General features: G+C 40.0%; 1 protein-coding gene across 1 annotated transcript in view; it reads left to right on the top strand.

The window, feature by feature from the left end:
• The window catches only part of MACF1 (microtubule actin crosslinking factor 1), a 246,258-nt gene that overhangs the window by 173,700 nt on the left and 47,966 nt on the right, over nt 1-24,592 (top strand). Inside the window, exons 59-70 of the mRNA XM_075197744.1 lie at nt 4,915-5,076; nt 5,439-5,609; nt 8,132-8,298; nt 9,747-9,906; nt 10,170-10,496; nt 13,094-13,178; nt 13,312-13,553; nt 13,653-13,859; nt 15,267-15,386; nt 15,747-15,854; nt 15,949-16,167; nt 16,500-16,703. Of these exons, the coding sequence (XP_075053845.1) occupies nt 4,915-5,076; nt 5,439-5,609; nt 8,132-8,298; nt 9,747-9,906; nt 10,170-10,496; nt 13,094-13,178; nt 13,312-13,553; nt 13,653-13,859; nt 15,267-15,386; nt 15,747-15,854; nt 15,949-16,167; nt 16,500-16,703 (2,172 nt within the window). The remainder of the gene's footprint in view (nt 1-4,914; nt 5,077-5,438; nt 5,610-8,131; nt 8,299-9,746; nt 9,907-10,169; nt 10,497-13,093; nt 13,179-13,311; nt 13,554-13,652; nt 13,860-15,266; nt 15,387-15,746; nt 15,855-15,948; nt 16,168-16,499; nt 16,704-24,592) is intronic.

Raw genomic sequence — 24,592 nt, forward strand, 5'->3', positions numbered from 1 at the left:
CAGACCTAAAGAATTGCCTATAGGGTGGTTCCCAAACTGTGTGCCGTGGCGATCTCACAGGAGTGCTGCTGCCAGGGCGCGCAAGGCGGGGGGCTACTTGGTAATTATTTTGGCTTAGGGGTTAATCATTGCACCATCTAAAGTACTCAAGTGTTCTGCTAGTTTGAGCCTGGGAAGAAAAAAACATTCTGCACACCATTGTGTATATTTTATGTATGTTTGAATTTAATGTTAAAAGAAATTAAGATTATCACTGTTGTATTTCAGTTTAATCCCTGCTGAATTAAACATGTGAATTCCTATTTTTAGAACATACCACCTTCAAAGTTAATGCTAGTATTCTGCAGACACTAAAAGATTGTATGGGAATTTCTTCCCAAGTGAAGTACAAGAAGTATCAGTTTTCAGGCTTATTGTGGCTTCATTTAACCTTGAATGATTTTATATCTGTGTTTCTGTAAGACCTCTATATGAGCCTTTATTTGTTAAAAGACTAAGACATTTTTTCAGTGAGTTATATATTTCCACAGTGCCTAACATTTAGAAGTTCTTTTCATTCAGGTCAGTTGATGCTCTTCTTCTGTGGCTTTAATAAAATATTCTGTTGGCTCATTGATTTGATTAACTGGCTACTGAATTCTATATTATTTTGTCCACTCCTGAGCTTATTAAAGTCAGCATCTGTATTGCTATTTAAGTGTAAAAGCACAATACCCGTTCATTGGCATATAAGAGATGAAGACACCTTCACTATAACGCTAAGTGCCGTGTGTCATAATAATGTTACTCGTCTTTTATACCCCATTCATACTGCACCAAAATCCCAGGTTTTTCCTGGGTTGAGCTGAAACGACCCGGGTACAAGTGAAAAATCCCGGGTCTAAAAACCCGGGTCTTCAACCCGGGATTTATCGAGGGGTAATTCCCGGGTCGGAAGAATAAAGAGGGCCAATTAAATTGTTATAATGATTACTCCATTTCTTCTATGGTATAATCTCTGACTCCATAGATTTAATAGTAACCCTTAGAATACAGACCTGAAAAGTTACTCTAATGATGAAAAAGTCCAAAACATGTTCAATATCCCTGTCCTGGACCATAAACATGTTTTGACTTGGTAGTCATAGTTTCTATTTGGAAACGTGTTTCCTGTTCATGTCAGCTTGGCTGCCGTCTGTGACCTGACCCTCTTTCTATGACTCAAAACAATTTGCTGAAATTATGTCATCCTTCCTTTAGTGAAAGATTAAGATTGCTGCTTAGCTCATGCCATGAAATAGTTAGATTAAAATAATTTTTGATTTTGAGAAAATAGTCTTCAAAAGCAGTACAGTTGCAGCATTTATATATGATGTCTCAGTTTCAGTGTATGCATGTTAATATACACTACATGGTCAAAAGTATGTGGACACCCTGCTGTCGCAGGCATATGTGATTGTTGAACATCTTATTCCAAAACCATGGACATTAATCTGGAGTAGGTCCCCTCTTTGCTCCTACAGCAGCCTCCACTCTTCTGGAAAGGTTTTGCGCTAGATTTTGCAACTACTCTTCAGGGTTTTACATCCATTCAACCACAAGAGCATTAGTAAGGTTAGGCACTGATGTTGAGCGATATAAATCACGTCACGCAGTCGGCCCAGGCTAAACCATGAAAAACATCCCCAGATCATTATTCCTCCTCCACCAAACTTTACATTAAACTAGTTGGCAGTACGCATTCTTGTAGGAAGTGTTTTGGCACCCGCAAACCGAAATCCATCTGTCAGACATTTCAATGGTGAAGTGTGAATCGGCATTCCAGCGAATGCGTTTTAACCACTCCAAAGTTCAATGGCACTGTGCTTTACATGCTCCTGGTGATCTGAGGCTTGTGTCAGCTGCCCGGCCATGGAAACTCAATCTATGAAGCTCTGGACTCAAAGTCCTTGTCCTTCCGGTGCTTCCAGAGGCAGTTTGGAACTCTGTAATGATTGTTGCAGCCAAGGATTGACAGTTTTTGCGCATTTCAGTACTCTGTGGGCTCTGTTGTGTGAGCTTGTGTGGTCTGCTGCTTCGTGGCTGAGCTGCTGTTTCTCCTCTGTGTTTCCACTTCACAAAAACAGCACTTATAGTTGTCCGGGGCAGCTCTAATAGGGCAGAAATTTGATGAACTTTTTGTAAAGTGACATGTTATGGCAGTGCCACATTGAAAGTCACTGAGTCCTTCAGTGTGACCCATTCTTCTGCTAATGTTTGAATATGGAGATTTTCAATGGGTGTGGCAGAAATGGCCAATCACTAATTAGAAAGGTTGTCCACATACTTTTGGCCATGTAGTGTATTTAAGTGAATTCCAGCCTTCATTAAAACCTTTAGCATTATTTTTTTGGGTGGAGGGAAGTTATGCTTTTTTTCTGTCCCAAGATGTCCGTCACCTTCCATGTGCAATTTCTTTAGAAGCTGCTTGTTGTCTTAGTTTCTGTTTGTGCTTACATCTGGAGGCATCATCATCATCAGCAGCAGCTTTTTTATAGCACTGCTATTTCTGCAGCGCTGTACAGAGAACTCGCTCGCATCAGTCCCTGCCCCATTGGAGCTTACAGTCCTAACACACACACACACACACACACACACACACACACACACACAGACAGACAGAGAGACTAGGGTCAATTTAATAGGAGCCAATTTATTTACTAGTATGTTTTTGGAATGTGGGAGGAAACACATGCAAACACAAGGAGAACATACAAACTCCACACAGATAAGGCCATGCTCGGGAATCAAACTCATGACCCCAGTGCTGTGAGGCAGAAGTGCTAGCCACTAAGCCACCGTGCTGCCTCAATGGGTTTGAAGATGGTGGATGTGGATTTGCAAGCCTGATACAGACACATGGTGAGGCAAACCAGCCTCTAAGCCCTCTCTCTGAAGGTAATGAAAGAGGACGCACATCAGTAGCACCCCGTGGCTCCCTAATATCCAGTTCAGATCAGGTGGTGACTCCTCAAAACAAAGGAAGTCCTCTCTAGGGACAGAGTGACCCTCTCTGGTCAGGGTCTGAGGGGAGGAACATCGCCCCAGTTTGTGGCACCTCCTCCTTAGCGGGCTTTATCTTAGTGAGCAAAGCCTGCTAGAATCTGTCGGGCAGCTCTTTCAGGTGCAGCAGAGGCTCCTCTGCTTTCAGGAGGGCTCTTAGGACTTTTGCTATTCCTGTTGGAAGATTGGTCTTGTATTCTCAGTATCTTCACTACTCTCTATAGCTTATAATAGTGTTGTATATATTCTTTTGTTGTCACACTTTCTTTCTGTCGGACTGTGTGCTCAGTTGAGTTTAAGTGATTTTCTGTCACTGTAATTTCTGCTGCCGTTTGTTTTCTATCAGTCTTTTTCATAGGTACATTGCAAGTTCCTCGAAGTAAACCTTCCTCATGGTATATGTTCACTATAGCTGTCCCTCCCTTGTCTCTCATTTGTCACCTGATTGCAACCGTGACCCGCAAACATAGTGGGGAGACACAGCCAAAATGACAGAATCGACTTCAGCCCTGAAACAGCAAAACGCCATAAACCATTCCAGATTCAGTCCTATGAGATTTCTGAATCTGATTGTTACTCACATGAGGAGGGCAAAGACTGTGTAAGGTTTGAGAAGGAGTCTTCCACAGAAGAGAATCGAGGACTTGGTTACTGAAGGCTTACAATTGGGAAAGCCCACATCTGAGTTGTTGACCTTAATTGACCATGTTAATGAAGCTTCAGCTTCAGAGTATATGGGTGAGGCCACTCTGGATGCAAGACAGATGTAATCAAGAAATTCTGCTTTAACCAGTCATTGTTAGATTGAATTTTTGGCTGGATCTTGGAAAGCCAAAAGGACTCTGATGATTTTGCCTTTTGAAGGAGGGGTTTAGTTTGGCCCTGGATTAGATAGTAAGAGTTCCTTTCTTACTGTGAACATTCCCAAACCAAGAGTCCTAGATCTCATCCATTTTGTTCTCCTGGTACACAGTGTCTTTCTCTAGGGCTATATCCTTCATCCTTCTGGAGGGGAATACTAGAATGGAAAACAGGCATCGTCCTTTCCTTCCCACACAGCAATACCTGTGGTGGGAGCTTCCAGCCAGCTGGTTCTTTTCTACCAGTCTCTCAAATAACAAAAAGTCAAAGAGATTTGCTTATGGAAGTCATTAATTCTATGTGGTATGGGGTGATTGTCCCAGTTCCAGATGAGCAGAGAACTGGACTCCAGATATAAAGACATTTCTTCAGGGAGTTGTCTGTTCAGCTGCTGTATGTGTTGGCACCTTGGGATCTTAGCTTGGTCCTATTGGCCTTGCACTCTCACTATTCAAATTGATAGACACTGTTGACCTTAAGTTCCTTACATAGAAGACAGTATTCTTCTGACCATCTCCTCAGAGAGGAGTATTTCTGAATTGGGTGCTTGCGTGATGACATGGTTATCCTGCATACTAGACCATTTTGAATCAGGACATTGTTTTAGCCCATCTTTTAGAAAAGTGGATCCTTGGAAGTGGATGAGTCTGTTCTATTGATAGACATGGTTAGATAACTGAAAATTTATTTTGATAGGACATCCTCCTTGCCTAGGATAAATAATCCTGTAGTCCTTTATGACTTGCAGAGAAGAGGTTGTCCAGCAACAGAGCAGATCATTGCTTGATGGATTAGAGTGGTTATTCAACAGGTTTATATCACTGCCGAAAAACTGATATAGTGAGAGATGCAATAAGTTATAGTAATTTATGTACAGAGCTTTATAGGAAATGTTATCTAGTTGGCTAAAATTGACATAAAATGTTTACAAAAGAGGACAATTTTTAATCATTTTAGGAGTTCTGCCAACAGTTGCAATGTATTATTTTTTTGTTCTTGTCATGTTTAATGTTCTTTTGTCTTTACCTGCAGGTTTTTCAAAAAGAGCAGATAGACTCTTTACAGGTGAAGTTGCAGCAAGTAAATGGTCTTGGTCAGGGACTGATACAGAGTGCGGACAAAAATTGTGATGTGCATGGTCTAGAACATGACACCGAGGATATGAACACCAAATGGAACACGCTAAACAAAAAGGTAAATATGTATTGTGTGTTTATGTAGCGGGGTATATGAGCAGGAGTAAGATGAAAATGTGCAAGCCGCATGTGGTATTTCTGAATTTTGACAGCTTATCTTAAGAGAAGTAGAATTGACACCTTATATTGCACAGAGATGTGGTGGGAGGATTTATATTTCATTTCCAGTGAGATAGACAGTGTGTGGGTGTTAGTGATGAGACCATCTGACTAGTACAGCTTGGAACTGTTTCTCTAAGCCGGCTGTTAAATCACATTCATGTTTGAATTATGCCAAGCCCCCCCCCCCCCCCCCTCCCCACAATGCCTTGTCACCTAAGATTGCTTACAAAGAGTAATAAGATAATATTTGCTACATAGGTGGCAGAACGGGTGACACAGCTACAGGAAGCCCTACTGCATTGTGGGAAATTCCAGGATGCTTTAGAACCGCTGCTCAGCTGGCTTACGGATACAGAAGACCTGATTGCCAACCAAAAACCTCCATCCGCAGAGTACAAAGTGGTGAAGGCTCAAATCCAGGAGCAAAAGGTACAAGGCTGAGTATACCCTTTTAGCTCACATTTCAACCAATGGGAAAAGGTACTTTTCCATGTTTTGTCCCATTGTTACTTTCATACAATTAATGCAGATTGGTGTAATTTTTACATCAAAAATTGGCTAATTCTCTTGATTGTACAAGAGTACTTTATACAAGGTCTGAAATATTCAGGAATGGACATATTAGTTTTAATAGTTTTTCTTTTTTTATGATGATATGGTTACGTTCACACATGGATGCAGTATACCAATTTGTATCATACTAATACAAACTGTAGGAGCTGGTGTCAGTCTCTGGAGTTTTGGGGTAACCAGTGTATTACACTTGTGAAGAATGTGTATGTGTCACATAAAATGCATAATGTGACTTAATGCTTGCGAGGATTGAAAGCAGTGTGTTTCTTCTTTAACTGACATATCTCCCTTATATACTAATGGTATTAGATGTGGTGTTAATAATCTAATAGTTTAAATGGCAGAAGAAAGTCAATCTGTATCTCCCTCTACACTGTTATTGGGGCCCCCACAACACAGGATATTCTTGGTGACATTGCAAGTATACCTGACATTCTCCACTACATAATGCGTGAGTGCTTTGCACTTTTATATTTATTAGACTGCACTCAAAGTGAATACTGGCAAACAAAGGGTCAGAAGTCAGATTCATGAACCCTTCGACTGTCAGTGACAGCCCAGTTTCAAGGTAGCACACAACTGCCATTAACAGGAAATGTAAAACTACCATAGTAATTCAGCCTCCGGCCTGACATAGATGTACTGTGGCAGGTCACAAGGGGTTAAGTTGTGCCTAATATACCGTATATCCATGTGAATAAGTTGTTGTCAGGCGCCGTCTCTCCGCTCCTTCGAGATGGCCGCCTGTTACTGGCAACACTGTGTCTGTCGGCATCCCTATTGGCTTCCTGCACCATGCTGGTGCCAGAGTATTAGGTCAATCCTGCTCCAGCATCCTTGTTGTTTCTTGGTTAGTCCTGACTACTCCTGCTCTCCTGTGTTCCCTGCTGACCCGGCTTGTCTGACCTCTCAATTTGGATTCTCCTTGTGCATTGATTACCTTTGGAAGTTACCGACCCGGCTTGTCTGACTACTCTCCTGGATTCCTGCCTGTGTACCTCCATAGCTAGCATGTTACTTGCGCGTCTCCTGCCGCAAAATCCATACCACGTTGCAGGGGGCGCGTTAGTGTCCGCACCTTTTACTCGAGCTGCGTGAGCGTTAGCAAGTACCCCTCGTGTATATTGTGACAGTTGTAATGTGTGCATCCTGTGTGGTAACTGACTACTAGTTCATAAATATTTGTTCTTTAGTACTTACTATCTTAAATTTTCTCTTGAAGCCATTTTTTACAAACACTCTTTTACAACAAGCTTTATTTGGCAGCTAGACGTACACATTGTAACATAGTTTTAAAGAAAAATATAGGCATAATTACAAGGCCGTCTATAATGGGTGTGAAAAAAAATCATGATTTTTTTTTTTATTATTATTATTTTTTTTAAATTATCAAAACATCTGATTATTTTGATTTAAATCAGATTTTTGGGGATTTTTTTAAAAAATGATCAAGTAAATAAATAAACCAAGTAAAAACAATAATGCAAAGTTCTTTTAAAATGCTGTATCTTTAATATATTTAATTTAAATGACTTGAGCATATCACCAATCATGGCATGGCACAGCAAAGTACGCTACACAAAATACAACACAAACTGCAAAAGGAAAGAAACAGCAATAATGATAAAAGTTACAATAGTTGGCAATTGCCTTGCCTGATTTGTAAATCTGAATGAGCCTACACATTAAGTTTATTGAATGCCTTAAAAAGAAACAGGTTTTGCAGCTTTGTCAGTACCCGAACGGTTTCTCAGTTTTGACTGCACCAAACCAAATGTGGAAAATATTGTTTCTACTGAAGCTGATGATGCTGTTGCTGTTAGCAATTGCTCTGCTGCTACCGTGATATTTTCATTACCAGCTACAGTTTCTGAAGTAATGTGCATTTCCCACCAGTCTATTGGTGCCACTGTTGACACAAATCGTGGTCAAACAATAGGTCATTAAACAGGGTTGCTTAAGTTACTTCTTTCAACTGTCCTTTCTCTTTGAACTTGAAACACTGGTGTGGTGTAGTGTTGGTCATTCTCTCTGGATTCTGGAATTATCTGTTTCTTGTCTGTTGCCTGTACCTCTTTGTATCACATGAATCATAATTAAATTAGGTCAGCAAGCAATAGTTATAGATACAGACCTTTTTATTAGTAGAGCAGCTAATCAAAGGTCAAAGGACTATGGTCCATATTGCACACTATGCCAATTATTATTAAAAGCTTGTTAAAACCCTGTATTTTTTTAATGGTGATTTAAATCATTGATTTAAAATAAAAAAAAACATGTGATTTAAATCATTATTAAAATCAAGTTGATTTAAATCGGGACACCTTGTCTATAATTAATTAGTACAATAAGATCTCCTTACGCACTGCCATCCCTAGCTCCTGCAGCTTCTCCTGGATGATCGTAGAGCTACTGTGGACATGATTCTGGCAGAAGGGGCAAGAATCGCAGCGGGAGCTGAGCCTGCAGACGGAGAGAAAATCAGCCGCCAGTTGGAGACCCTTAAGGAGAGTTGGTCCTCTTTGCTGCAGAAGGCGCAGTCAAGGTGTGCTCAGAATCTTTTTGCATTGTCGCATCACATCATGTTAAGATTGTCGAGGACGCATTACTCAATTCAAGGGAAAATATTGCACAAATAGGGTTCAACTTACACTCTGTAAAAGTTTAGCAAAACATACGAACATAAGTCATTAGCAAAGTAATCATCTTTAGATATATATCCTGTTTATGTGTTATATGCTGGTTACATTCGTGCTGCTGCAGTGTCAACTTCTGGGTATAACAAGCGGAAGGTATATAGAAGAATATAGTAAAAAAAAAAAAAAAAAAAATTTTTTTTTTTTTTTTTGTTTTTTTTTTTTTTGTTACTTGAGCACTTTTGAACGCACCGGGGAATAACTTGGGGATTGAACTTTTATGTCTAAGGAAAGTCTAATTTTTCTAATGCAATTACTTATTTTAAAGATGATATGCATTTTGGAGTGAGCATTCAAGAAATTTCAAGTATATTCCTATGGCTCCACCATGTCCCACCCAACTTATAAACTCTAAAGGTTTCTCTTCCTGGGAAGTACAAATTGTCTAACAATTTGGTAGTCAGTATCTATTAGTCAGGAAGGGATAGTTTAGGGACAAACACAGAATTGCGTAAGCTGGTCAACCCCTTTTTAAAAGGTATTGGAAAAGGGGCTGTAAGAAATTTCCATTTCCCAATTGATCAAAATTGTATTTAATAAATTATCAAATGTCTGCAAGACTACAAATGCTACATTGATATTCTCTAACTATAATTATGGCTTAATTTATAATCTTGCAGTATATCCATTGCATTTGTATCTGCATGAAACTTTTATGTTTCCTAATATAAAGATTTTCAAATAGCATTAGAGATGAGGATCTGTGTGTCTTGTCCTCAAATTCTTATCAGCTTAATTGTATTTTAGAGAGTCATTCTGACCACTGTACTTCCTTAGTTCAGGAAAGTATGTTCAGGTATTTGTCCTATGAAGTTATATATAAGTCTCTATTTCAGCTATCATAAACCTCTCATAGCCAGGGTATTCTGGCAGTTGTGTTACTCCTGGGTTAAGCACATCAGGAGCTTGGAGTTCCATTCTAACTAATTTGACCTGCTCATACACATAGTAGATTACCCACCTGGGCAATATTGCAATAGAATACAAACTCATCTGGCTTTACTGTGGTTTGCTGTATTTGCAAAGTACTTCAGTAAATAAAATGTTGGGTTTTAAATAATCTTGTATGTGTAGTTCTTATGGCAGAAACTGAATTGTGAATATTTGTTATCTTTAAACCAGTATTACTTCATTTTAAATATAATTTTAATGGTGCAAGTACAATATCACTCTTCTTTTTATATAAAATGTTAGTTTTAACATGATCCTGAAGCTTTTAGTTAAGTATGGATATGAGATGGTAAATAGCTGCCATCTTCTTACATGAAATGACAATTTTGTGGTCTCCTGTGTACAGGCAGAAACAGCTTGATGACATATTGGTATTAGCCAAACAGTTCCATGAGACGACTGACCCCATATTTGATTGGCTATCAGCCACAGAAAAGAAATTGGCCAATTCTGAGCCAATCGGCACTCAGACAGGAAAGATCCAGCAGCAAATCTTGCGCCATAAGGTATGACAAGAGGGGGAGGTCAGCAATTGAGCAAGCAATAGGATTTTAGTCATAAATGGTGTCTACATGATGCAGTTATATCGTCTGGTTACATTACATGTGTAGCACTATTTGTTTTACGCTTTTTCTTTTGCATTTACAATTTTCCACATTATATAATTTGTTTATTTCTGTTATTACATTCTTTGGTTCATTTTAGTAATTTTGTTCACTTTTGTTTTTATTTTCTTCCTTTTGGTGTGTTTCTTCTGGGTTATTTCCAGAATCTAGAGGATGATGTAACAGTCCATGAGACTGCTGTGCATCAAGCGAGCAGGCTAGTGGACTGTCTTTCTGCCCTTTGCTGTAGTGCCGAGCGTGATAGGCTGGCACAGAGACTAGATTTCCTGCATACTCGGTACAGTGAGGTGCAGGATCTGTGCAGCAGAAAAGGTGCCTTGCTGGGGCAAGCTCTGAGCAATGCCAGGTTGTTTGGGGAGGACGAAGTGGAAGTCCTGAACTGGCTGGCGGAAGTAGAGGATAAACTAAACTCTGTCTCTGTGAAGGATTACAAGCTGGATGTCCTGCAGAAGCAGCACACAACCCAAATGGTACCCATATTTATATGCATTTTTTTATTATTTTCTTCTCATTTATTTTGTTTCTTATGATTTGTATATAATTTATTCATTATTTTAATCATTGCACATTCTTAAATATTCATTCTATTAGTTGCATAAGTTGGTTCATTTATCTACACTTTAAAAAAATTGTGGTGATCACAATTGTACTGAGCGTAAACTGCCCTTTTCCATGGCTACTAAAGGTTTTAGCTGGTCTGGGAGCAGAGCCATGTCACCCGAGATTTCATGCAACAATGTGATTACATCCTTGTTTTAGGCTGCTTTGCTCTTGTCAAATTGTTGATTTGACTGTACAATAATCAAACAGTACCAGCAGTTAGTTATCAAAGCCAGAGAGCCCAATTGTCACTAGCTAAGCAGTAATCAGCAAGTGCTATTAACCAGTCTGATAATCACATGTTCAACTAGTAAACCAGTGCTCAGTAAGCTTTTACTAATGCATTAGTCATTAGCAAACAATAACGGATGATAGAAAATTTACAGAGAAATTCAGTTTCAGCATTTAACATAAGGCTGTGTAGACTGATACATAGGCTTACTTTTTCTGACCTTCATTTTTATATAGAAAAGTCTATATTTATTTAGGCAAGTTGTGGTATTTTTGACAGTCAAGCTTTCTCACCCCCTTGCCAATCATTAAACTGGTGCACAATTTAAATGTGAAAAAAAGTGCTGCAAGCCATAGGAGCCAATCAAACTCGAACTATAATTTTCCAGTACTGTTTAGAAATTTAAAGTGAGCATTTGCAGTTTTTAGGGTTTTTTTGTACATTTGTCTGTGCACTGGTTTTCTTAAGTGTCGACCATTTACTCTCAGATAAGCATTGGTTTTAAGAACCATATAGCTGTGGTGCTGTCAATTATATAGGGCATTGCATGCTTTTTCCAGTGGCGTAAATGGGTTGAAATTATTTACAATATATTAGACATTGTGTAACAGTTGCTGCACCATACCCAACCTTGATCCGCTTTCTCGTGAAAACTGCAACTACATTTTGAAATTTAACATTTGATTTTCAATTTTCTTTATTTCAACTTATTGAAAATGCTTCCCCAAAATATTTGGTAGTGACTCTTTAGTTCTACTCTGCTTGTGTGCAGCTTAATCTGCCCTCTTTATTTCTTAATTAGTTCTCTGAAAACGTCTATGCCTCTATTATTAAGTAACTATTGACTCTGTTCAAGAAACATACTTTACAGCGGTTTCCAAATGTGTGGAGAACAATACCACATGTTTTTATCTGCACTCTGTATCAGTAAAACTTTATATTATTTTCCCTTTTAACTTTTATAGACTACTTTTATTTTCTTAACCTATTATTTTTATCTATATTCATCTTTTCTCCTTTTAATCCACTACTGTTTCACAATGCCAGCTGCTCACACAGTGCTAGCTCCTCGCCAGTAATTTTACACTATGCTCACCTTCATGTTAGAGATGAGCGAAATCAGTGCATAATTTTGTACACGAGGGGTTTCATAGGGGAACCAACCATTTTGCAGAGGTGCAAAGTTTTGATGATGGAATCTTAGTGTTTGCTGCATCATTCACATTTTGTGCAATTTCTAGTCTATGAATAGAAGTAGAATGACGATGGTCCATTCATTCCGCTGTGTGGTTGAACTGGGACAAGGAATACTTAAGGCCAAATTTTGCTAGGGAAACTTGGGAAATTTTGTGAACCAAATATTTTGTAAGCACTTTAGAAGAAGCATCACTACTTCACACAATGCCAACTGCTCATTTGCTACTCACCACAACCTTCACACTGTGCCAATTACTAAACATTAACTTAGCATAGCATTACCTACTTGCCATTATACACACACACACACACACACACTACATTCCATTGGAGGTAGTGATGAGCAGTTGCCATTCAACTGCTTTCCACTACCTTCACGCAGCGTGTTCGTCTCTACACAGCGCCTTCTGCTTGCCCCTGCCCTCACACAGTGCCATAGGTTTCCTTTCCCAGCCATTACCTGCATGACCTTGCATTTTCTGAGTCCACTGATCCTAGCTGAAGATCACTCATTTTTATTATTATTATTATTTTATTTTTATTTTTTTTTTAAATGAAGCATCTGCTCTGGGAGTACGGTAAGTGCAAGGACTCATGGGCTTTGTCAAACCATCCGTATTGCACACCAAAATAGCAGCTAATGTGTTGAAAATTTTGATGCAAATGTAAGCACACATCTTAATATAAGAAACAACTGTAGTAAAATCATTAGAACTGCTGCATTGCTTTAAATGAATAGATTGTCAGTTCTCATCATTGTTTGTTTTTTTTTGTATTGAGGAAGTAATAACACGCCCCATCTGTAAAGTATTAGAGGTTTACAGAATAGTGTGGTATTATTTTGCAGTTATAAACTGTTGCCAGGTAATAATAACAAGTAAATATTGTCAAATTGCAGGATTAAACATTTTCAAACATTTATATTGAAATAACACCAGATTCAGACACTTTGCTGGCTGTCATAAGAAATGTGGCTATGTCAGCTAAGCGTAAACCTGTGGTCTTTGTAGTACTGATGTTCTTTTCTATTTCACCCAGACCCTCAGTGAGGAAATAATCAATAGAAAGAGACATGTGGATCAGGCTGTTAAAAACGGACAGGCTCTGCTAAAGCAGACAACGGGTAATGTACATTATCAGTCAGAGTTTGCTATTTTATATACATAAGTTCATTGCATAATCTGACAATAAAGCTGTACAATGATGTTTGGGTGTTTTTGCTTCTGTAATTTATATTGCTTTCATTGAAACTGTAGGAGAGGAAGTACTGCTGATCCAGGAGAAGTTGGATGGCATCAAGACACGTTATTCTGAGATTACAGCATCCAGTGGAAAAGCTCTCCGAACATTGGAGCAGGCCCTGCAGCTGGCCAGCAAGTTCCAGACCACTCACGAGGAGCTGACTAGTTGGCTGGGAATGGTAGAGGATGAACTGGCTCAAACAAGCAAACAGTCTCCTTCTGGAGATCAGATTCCACAATTCCATCAGCGACAAAAGGTGAGACAACAGTAAATGAAAATGCTATACTTTAAATGAGTGTGACTAGTTGATATCCCACAAAATACATGACATATATTTTTTTTTTCTTTTAAACAGGAATTAAAGAAGGAGTCTATGGAGTATCGCATTGTCCTCGATACTGTAAACGAGGTGGGCAGTGCCCTGCTGGAGCTTGTACCCTGGAGGGCTCGAGAGGGTCTAGACAAACTTGTCTCAGATGCCAATGAGCAGTATAGGTCAGTCAATGCCACCATTGGACACAGGGTCGATCAGATAGATGCTGCCATTCAAAGATCACAGCAGGTAATCAATCATTAGGAGATTTACATACGATAACCCTCTACTGAAAATAGTTATTTAAATTCCAAGCCTTTTTTGTGTCCTTAAATTCCCTCTGTCTAGTATATCTCTTATAGAAAGATAAAGGGTTCTCCCCAGTGCTAATAACAGCCGCATTTGACTTTGCAGTTTGCAGGAGATACTTTAAAAGGGAGTAGGGAACTTGGTGTCTCAGGTGTTGGTAGCAATTATGTGCCCTGAAAACTCATTTACCACCCTTTTTAAATTTCTTTCACAAGTTCTACAGCACTGTGCTTGTTCATTTCACTGGGTATGCAAACATAGGTTACTTAGTCATTTGAAATCTATGTTTGTATTCTCCATAGCCTGATTTAGATGGTATTCTGGTACCAGTGCAGTTAGCATCTGTATAACTTTGGACTCTTCATTATAACAATGTAGAGCTATGGGATCTATTAACCGGAGTGCTTGGGACGTCGAGTTTTTTTCTTTTGTTTGGAGCACATTTCATAAAATAGACTTCATAACATATGAAAATGATCCTTTTCTGTAACTACATAGCTTCTGACAGTCTCCTCTTCATTAAATTGTATAACTTGGACATGTGCATCACCATAACATTTATGTGGTATTTAAACTTTCTTACAAAGGGATCCTTTGGATAAAACTTTGCTATCGAACACCAGTGACTTAGTGTTAACTGATAACTATCAAAGAATAAAGTGTCTGGAGCTTCTGGTCAATTAAATCCAGCTCAGCCTTAGCAGTTATACATGGCTTTGTAATTTTCTGCTTCCTGTTTAATTGCTTTTTGTTTTGCAGTTTGTGTGTGTGTGACTTTACATGTTCAAGATCTGTTTGTTTATATCTTTGTTGCATTTTCATTGTATGTTTCTTGAGTGCTCAAGATTCCCTAAGCATTGGGTGTCTGAGGAGCACTGGTCTGTGGTCATGTTTGGCCACAGCTTTCCTTGTGTTTTCAGGGCTATATTCTGTGACGTGTAGCTTGCGCATGCTTAAAGTCTAACAGTTGTCTGCCTACCATGGATGCTGCCATTTTGAAGGCATGAGCCATTAGTTCCTAGAAAATTGATAATATTGGTTCAGCCAATAAAGTGGCCAACTCCACTGTGTGTAGGTGGCACATTAAAGGATTTTTTTTCATCTTCAGATAGCTTTAATATATTTTCTAGTTCTTGCCTACTGCATCTTTTTAGTAAAAGTAGCAGGAAGATCTGCAATTATATAAATTCAAGGAGTCATCTGAAAGTAAAGGACCCCTTTAAATAACATATGGAAACCTTGATTGGTGCGGCTGCCACTGTTTAATCATGCTACTGCTCTCTGTTCAATGTGTCTGCAACGTACGTGCTTCATTGTCCTACTTCGTCTTTGCCCCTTTCCTGCCAGTACGAGCAAGCTGCTGATGCAGAGTTAGCCTGGGTGACGGAGACCAGGAGAAAACTTTTGGCACTGGGGCCAATCTGTTTGGAGCAAGATCAGACCACAGCCCAGCTCCAGGTGCAAAAGGTACTCTTACTGCTGATCCGTTGCTGTGCACGTGAACCATATATGCAAGAATATACAGTTATCTGCACTATACATTAGAGAGATGAGTTTTCAAATCTCATTTTAAAATTCCAATCTGCAAGTTTAAAGAAGTTTTAAGAATTTAAATACTTAAAATATATTTGAAATGTAGTAGAACTGATTAATGCTTGTGTATCCTAAAAGTATTTTTTAATCAATAAGCATGTGGTTGCAAGTAAAATGTGGTTTGAGGGGACTAGTTTTTTTGTTTTTCTCTACACATGATAATCCATAGCCATACTTTCTTACATGTCACATTTAGATGCTGCACATAATTAATCAAGTATTGTTATTGTGCAGGCATTCTCTGTAGATATAATTCGCCACAAAGATTCTATTGATGAGCTGATCGGAACACATGAAGAGATTCTAGGTACATGTGGGGATGAACAGAAAGCTACTTTGCAAGTAAGTACAATATCACAGTATAACCTTCTGTTTAATAGCAATTGTAGCTCAATTTGTTTGTGCTTTAAGCAGTGTGTTTCTGCATTTGTTGCAGGAAAAAACAAAAATGCTGCTGCAGCAGTATGAGGATGTGAGCCACCTAAACTCAGAGCGGTCCGCACGTCTGGAACGTGCCCATGTGCTTGTGGGTCAGTTCTGGGAAACCTATGAAGAATTAAATCCTTGGGTTGAGGAAATGCAGACCATGATTTCCCAGCTGCCACCTCCTGCTGTTGATCATGAGATGCTCAGGCAGCAGCAAGAAGAAATAAGGGTATGACACCTTACAGGCTCATTTTTTTTCCATCAGTCTTCACATTGTAAAATCTATTTTGAAAGTTCTATTTGATTTCCCTAGGCACGGGGCAGAAATTAGACCAGTAATATCTCGTACATTAAACTCAAAATATCAGCCTGTCTCAGATCCCGCTAGCTGTTGACCTAGTGTAACTTTCCACACTATTAACTTTATTCTTTTATCAAAATGAGTAGTATGTTTTATTTTTTTTTTCAGGAGTAGTGACAATTTGTATCGTAAAGCAGGTGCTGCAATATTGGAAAGAGTGAACCAAACATTTCATATTTACTGCTTTGTTAAATTTGCAGCAAGTAAGGGAATCCGTGGCTGAGCATAAACCTCATATTGACAAGCTGCTGAAGATTGGCCCACACCTCTGTGAGCTGAATCCCGAGGAAGGGGCAGCTGTGCAGGAAAAGTACAAGAAAGCAGAAGCGATGTACCTGGGAATTAAAGAGGACGTACGCAAGATGGCCTTGGCTCTGGATGATGCACTTGCTCAAGCTACTCAGGTATATCATCTCAAATTGTACGACTATTTTATTTGTCCTCCTTTTTTAGAGACGAGCAGACAACAAGTCAACTACTAAAATACTGCTTACGGTTCAACCGGACCTATTACTTTCAATTTTAAAAAGCTATTGACAATTTCTCCTTCACCAATAGAGGGACACACAAAGTGGGTTATGTTTCACCTGTAGGAGACAGGCCACTGGGGAACGAAGAACTGCCACCTACTTCCTAAAACACAAATTTTCCCCTGATCCTCCTCAGTTCCTTTTCTAGTGCCCTGCATAGGAGGTGGGTACAGGACTATTTGACCTTATTTAAATTTATTTTACATTTCTCCTTCATCCACTCTGAGGGACACTGCTACCATGGGTTGTATGAGAGTGCATGGAGTTTCAGTACTGCTCTGCAGTACTTGCTGCTAGATTAGATTTTTATTATTTTCATACTGTTACTGACATGTCAGTGAGGTTAGGAGTGGTTTAGTGTTATGTTTTACACTGGTTCATTTAGTTTTTAAATGGAATATGGTTCCGTTTTTGTTTATTGAAAAAAAAGAACAAGAAAGAAAAGAAGATAGAAAAGAATCAGCCTGCAGACACTGACAGACACTATGCAAATGTCACTGTATTCTCCCGACTGGTCCGGTGCTGCCTCAGGCATAGAGCACGGGAACTTCGTCTGAGGAGCGGCCATTTTCAGGGAAATGCCAAGTATCTCGCTGAGGCGGAGGGGGGACTTTGATTTCATCTGGCCACAATCTGAGCACAGATTAAAAGGCTGCAACGCAAACGAAACAAAGGAGAGCTATAATAAGCAAAAGCCTCTAGTGAGCGGGTAGGATAATCCTCCCCAAAGCAAAATCCTCCAGTGCGGGCAGTGTAACTGAGACCCCCCTGCTGATTGGTGCGCTCCAAAGGCGGGAAAATTCAGCTAGAGTTTACCTCAGACGGACTCCTGACTGAAATAATGGAGAATCCATCTGCTGCTGGCTTCCCTTCCTTGACAATTTCAGCTAAGTAACCCAGTTGGAGAAGTTGTTTTTGATATAAATCAGCAGAGTTATATGTGTACCAGTGTGTGTTTATATGTATGTGTGTATGTGTATATTTGTATGTATGTGTGTGTGTGTGTATGCGCATATATATATGTGTGTGTGTGTGTGTGTGTGTGTATATATATATATATATATATATATATATATATGTGTGTATGCATGTATATATGATATATATGTATGTATAATGTGTGTGTTTACAAGGGGCATATGGGGTTATAACTAGACTCTATCTGCACTCAGGTGAATTTTCACAATATCTTCCACTTTTACATTATCATTACCACAGATATTTATATTCCTGTATTGACGCTGATAGCCAGAGCCTGAACTAGTAATTATTTCCTCTGCAAAAGCTGCGTAATCTGTATTTCTTTACATTTTTTTTTTTTTATTATTATTTTTTTTTAATGTCTGATAAGAACAAGAATTCTTGTGCAGAATTTTATACCCGTTCAAAATGCTCTGTCAAATTACCTATGGGGCAAAAAGATCAGGGAGATATATATATATATATATATATATATATATATATATATATATATATATATATATATATATATATATATATATATATATATATATATATAAAATCTACCTACAGTTTAGTTTTATTACAGAAGGCTCTCAAGTTAATGGAGACAGTATTTTCCATGAGTGTTCAGTCAAATTATTAAGAGACATTCATTTTATTATCCAGAGATTTATTTCCAGTTTTTTATCCAGAGATTTATTTCCATACTGTTTTGAGGCAATAGCCAGGGTCAAAACAAAAGGGATTATACTATCTATTATCTCTGTGCTGTGATTGTTTATGACCTGTCTGTTTCTTTTTAAATAATAACATAGAGTGGTTAAAAATTGAGGAGGAATATGTCCTTTTCATATAGGACTGCTCCCCCTTCACAAATTGGTATGTTCATTGAAGCCGATTCACGAAACTGGACAGTAGACAGTTGAAGAAACTCCTGAGCAGTTTTACCTCACACACACTGATCAGCAGTATATACTGTGCGTGACTGACAGACTGCTCTCTATCAGCAGTATACTGTGTGTGACTGACAGGCTGCTCTCTATATGTGGGTACTACGGGTGTCACTGCTACTGATCAGCAGTATACTGTGTGTGACTGACAGGCTGCTCTCTATATGTGGGTACTACGAATATCACGGCTACTGATCAGCAGTATATACTGTGTGTGACTGACAGGCTGCTCTCTATCAGCATTATACTGTGTCTAACTGACAGGTTGCTCTCTATATGTGGGTACTACAGGTGTCACTGCTACTGATCAGCAGTATACTGTGTGTGACTGACAGGCTGCTCTCTATATGTGGGTACTACGAATATCACGGCTACTGATCAGCAGTATATACTGTGTGTGACTGACAGGCTGCTCTCTATCAGCATTATACTGTGTCTAACTGACAGGCTGCTCTCTATATGTGGGTACTACGGGTGTCACTGCTACTGATCAGCAGTATACTGTGTGTGACTGAAAGTCTGCTCTCTATCAGCAGTAGACTGTGTCTGTCTGACAGGTTGCTTTCTCTTTCTTCGGGTAATCTGCCCTAGACATGGTTCTGTAGGGATGAGTGCCTTACATCAGTTTTGCCTTACAGATATCTATGCAAATAGATATCTGTAGAATATTTACTGATTCCTTCACATAGTTATCATCTTATTGTTGATATTCTTCCATTGTGAGGACTATTCTGTTGTATATATTAACACAAGATTGTGTTTGGGAGTACAACTCTGGATTTATCCCTGTAGAGTTTAGGAGATATGTATGTGTATTTATATAAACTCATAGGGGGGTATTCAATTGTTGCTCCGGGCGCCGCCGGAACGAGCGCGGTAAAACTATTACCGTTTATATGGTAATTACTCGCTCAATTTCAGCTCGCAGCTCCCTGAGCAGCGAGCTGAAATTGAGCGAGTAAATTACCGTATGAACGGTAATTACGCGCAATATTACAGTATAAACGGTAATAGTTTTAACGCGCTCGTTCCGGCGGCGCCCGGAGCAACAATTGAATACCCCCCATAATAATGCTATGTATATGCACTTACTGAAACTTTTTCCCTGATTGGTACAGAACTGGACAGTATGATTAGCCATCAACCGGAGGTAAAAGTACTTACCTGCTGGTGAATGTCCCTAAACCACGAACTCCGTGTTTTGGGTCATTTTTTTTTTTTTTAGAAATCTTTGCTTGTGAACATGGGCTAGAAAGTTGAGCCCGCCAATAGAGGGAGACTCCTTGCAACACTAGGACCGTTGCAAACAGGTAGAGATGCTTACTCCAAAGGACGTCCAAACCATAAGATCTAAGAAAAAAATAAAATAAAAAAAAGATAATAATAATCCACATGTCGGGACTTTCCTCTCCTCGTGACTGCGGGGGTAGGGGGTCATCTACAATTATTCAAATATCAGTGGGCGGAATCCACCCGAGATAATTGGATCTTGGGGTCATGTCCAGAAACACCGGAGATTTTATTCAAACCAGTTCTTGATGCCCAAACAGGACGCTTCGTTTCCATCAATTCTAAACCTCAAGGGGCTAAACCAACGTCTACAAGTAGACAAGTTTCGGATGGGATCAGTCCTTTGTTTTTTCACAGCCCAGAGAGTTTTCACAAAGATTATGGTATTAATGGCAGCACATTTACATGCCTTGGGAGTGAACATTATTCCGCATTTGAACTATTTTCTCCTCAAAGCCTTATCAGGACCTTTTCTCTATCAGCATCTGACCCCGTCTATTCGAATTCTGGAGCAACACAGTTGGTTAATAAATTATTCCAGATCCCAGTTGATGCCTTCACAGATGATGAGGTTACTAGGATTAATGTTGGACACCACTTTTCAGAAGATCTGTCTCCAGAACCTTCTCTACAGATCCCTACAACTCTCTGTACGGTTAATCCTGAGTCACTCTTGTCCTTCCATGTGCTTGGGCATGGGGATTCTAGGGTTGATGGTATCGACGTTCGAAACCCTCCCATACGGTCGTTTCCAGTCTCGTACCTTTTAGTGGAATCTATTAAGACAATGGTCAGGCCTCCTTTTTTTCATCTGGAGACCCAAATCTCCAGGGAGACTCCTCAACCTCTGAAATGGTGGCTAGTTCGATAACTTCTGATAATTGGCCAATCTCTTGTCCTGTGGTCTTGGATTTTGGTGACCACAGATGCCAGTCTAAAAGGCTGGGGGGAGCTGTTGTTCTCCAGCTTCGTTTCCAGGGTCTTTGGACAGATAGGGAGGCGCTTTGGCCTATAGATGTTCTCGAGCTAAGGGCCATCCTGTTAGCCCTCCAGGGAGCTCAGTCTCCTTCAAGAAAAACCAGTCCACCTCCAATCCGTCAATGCCACTGCAGTGGTATATATTAATCGACCAAGGAGAAACAAGAAGCGCAGGAGCTATGCAGGTAGTGGAACAGGTCTTCTTGTGGGTAGAGAAATTTGTTCCAGCGATTTCGGCAGGGTTTATTCCCGGAGTGAACAGCTGGAAGTGGATTATCTCAGCAGGCATGCAATTCTTCCGGGAGAATGGGAACTGCATCTTCAGGTGTTTCATGAGTTAGTCTGGAAATGGGGCATGCCAGATTTGGATCTAATGGCATCCAGACACAATCACTAGGTTCCAAGATTCTGGGCAAGAACTAGAGTTTCTCTGGCTGTGGCGGTGGATGTAATGTCCATGAGGTTGGACTCCTGTTTAGTATATCACTTTCAACCAATTCCAATGATCCCACGGGTTCTAAGGTGAGTACTGTTGGAAGGTCTTCCGGTCATACTGGTGGCACCGAATTGGCCCAGGCGGCTCTGATTTGCCAACATCTTGCTTCTGGTGGAAGGGTCAGGCTGGAATCTTCCTCTCAGGCCCCCGATCTTCTCAATCAAGAACCAATTACACCAGCCTTACCTTGGCTGGCTTTAATGGCGTGGCTGAAGCCGACCTCTGGTGTTCGAGGAGGTTCTCTTCCAGGGTAGTGGAGACTCTCATAAAAGCTCAGAATTTGGTGTCAGCTAAGATCTATCACAAAGTGCGGAGGATCTATGTACAGTAGTGCTAGATGAAGTGTCATAACCCTGCCTCTTTCAGATTAGCCGTTTTCTGGCTTTTCTTCAGGATGGGTTAGAGATGGGACTAAGACTGAGTTCTTTGGTGGTTCAGGTCTCTGCACTTTCTATTTTCTTTCAGCATCGGTTGGTTTTCCTCCCTGGTGTTTTTACTTTCCTTCAAGGGGTGATTCATGTTCAGCCTCCCAATGTTCCTCCATTGGCCCTGTGAGAATTGAGCCTGGTTATTGAGGTTCTTCAGCACCCTCCACTCGAACCCCTGGAGTCAGCTTATCTGCGTTTCTTGACGTGGAAGGTGGTGTTTTTGCTGGCCATTGCATCTACTCATCGGGTGTCAGAGCTTGGAACCTTGTGTTGTAGGTTTCCTTATCTGGTGTTCCATGAGGAAAAGGCGGTTCATAGGACTGTACCTACTTTCTTGCCTAGGGTGGTTCCAGCCTTTAGAGAAGAGATTGCTCCTTCTGGACCTTCTTCCTCTGTTAGTCTGGATGTAGTCCGGGCTTTACGGGTTTAGGTGGACAGGACTTCTGCTGGTTTCAGGTCTGACTCTCTTTTTGTTCTTTACGATTCTCATAGGAGAGGTTGGCTGGCCACCAAGCAGACCATTGCTCGTTGGATTAGGTCTATGATTAAGCTTGCTTATGTGTGTAGAAATCAGCCTGTGCCTCAGGTTCTCACGATGCACTCTCCCCATACGGTGTGGTCTTTCTGGGCTGCTCGCCATGGAGCATCTGCAGAGCAGCTGTGTAGGGCAGCGACCGGGTCCTCAGTTCATACCTTTACGAGGTTTTGCCAGTTCAACATATCTGCGTCTGTGGACTTCAGTTTCAGCCACAGTGTTTTGCGGGCTAGTAGGCCAGAGCATTCCCTCCCTCCCTCCCTCCCTCCCTTAGGGGCTACTTTAGAAGGTTCCCATGTTAGCAGTATCCCCCAGGGTGGATGAAGGAGAAAAGAAGATTTTTGTACCTATGTTAAATCTCTTTCTCCATAGACATAAAGACAGGCCTTTTAAGGTCAAAATGCGTAACTATTGTACAATACCTGGACGACCTTCTGATAATGGTTAGATCTGTATCACTTCTGCTGATCCTTTTGCTGAAAACAGCAGAACCACTGCAATCCCATGGCTGAATGTAACCTATCAAAACTCCAATCTCCTCTCAAGCCAATGTATGATATTTTTGGGTCTTCCCTTCAAAACCAGATGTCGGTCTTCTTTAAAAAAAAAACCAGATCCTAACCATTCAAAAACAGTTGAAGGATTTGTTAATGCTTGCATGAAACATATAGGGAAGTTAGTATCCTTTTTCAAAGCCATGCAATTTATACAATTCCACTTTCGGATTTTACAGAGCGAAATTTTGCCAATGTGGTTAAGGTCCAACCCTCTTTTGGTAACACAGTTCTTCCAACTGTAGCAACAGACCTGTCAGTCCCTTCTTTGGTGGCTGAAGAAGTATAATCTCAACAAGGGTCCATGCCTTCTCCATCTGGGACTTGACCATCGTGACCACAGATGCCAGCTTACTTGAGAAGCATTTACTCTGAACTTCCAATATTGGTCACAAGATAAGGCAAAACTCTACATAAAAGTTCTCGAGCTCAGAGCACTGTTAAAGAGCTCCCTAGCGATGAGAAGACTGCAAAGATTACGCGCTGGGCAGAAAGATAAGTCCCAGCAGTCTTGGTAGTATTCAACCCAGGGTGGAATACTGGGAAGAAGATTTCCTGAGCCAGGCATGCCATTCTTCCAGGAGAATGGTCTCTCCACAAAGGAGGTCTTTAACCAGATTATGGTATCTCTTTCCCCCAATAGCCATGCTGTCTCAGATAAGGTCCTTGTTTCTTTCTTTTTTTTTATTTATTTTTTATTTGAGCTCCTTGAGTTTCTTTCTCTTGGAGACCCAGAGTGCAGAATGACTTTCCACTAGACCACTCAAGAGCTGATGGACACTACTGTTATCTGCACTTGGCAGATCATATTATTGTTTATTTATATGATGTCAGTCATATTACACTGCACGGTAAAGAAAATATGTATTCATTCACATCAGTCCCTGCCCCATTGGAACTTATATTCTACATTCCTTACCACACACACTCACTAGGGTTAATTCCTAGGGTTCATCAGTGGAGTTAGGATTTTTACTTTAATCTCTTCCTCATGCATGCTGATTCCAAATTGTACAAATGGACATTGCTGCCTCTGCAAAGGCTCCCTTTGGTAGGAAAGTGGCTGTACATTCTTAGGCATTCCACATTTAGTATGGTCTTGGGACTTCCAGGTGACTGTGGTTTTTCTACTGGTGAAGTACTTACTGTTAAATCCCTGAGGTTGGAAGTGAGACACCGACCAACCCACCTGGGATGCACACCAAGTGCATCCCAGTTTTACTGCACTCTTTTGTTGTCTACTTGCTGGGCAAATTATGAACTGAGGAGGAGCAGAGGAACAAAGTGGTTGGGGGAAGGAGAAGCAAGAGTCTGTTATTTTTATTTATGGTAAAATGAACCCACTTCTGTGTCCATCTACAGCCTAGGATATGGAGAAGTACTAAAAATTCCTTTATTTTAAAAATAAACATAAGCTTGTACTGTATAAAATAACCTTATTGTAGCACTTTTACACATCTCAAACATTAAGGTTTAGCCGTTATTATTGTATTGTAATTTTAGTTATATGATGTAATGATAGCCATATTTGATTAAAATAAATTTGTGTTCGTGAACACTTTTAAGCAG

This window comes from Mixophyes fleayi, chromosome 2 (genome assembly GCF_038048845.1).
Source record: "Mixophyes fleayi isolate aMixFle1 chromosome 2, aMixFle1.hap1, whole genome shotgun sequence".
Taxonomy (NCBI): domain Eukaryota; kingdom Metazoa; phylum Chordata; class Amphibia; order Anura; family Limnodynastidae; genus Mixophyes; species Mixophyes fleayi.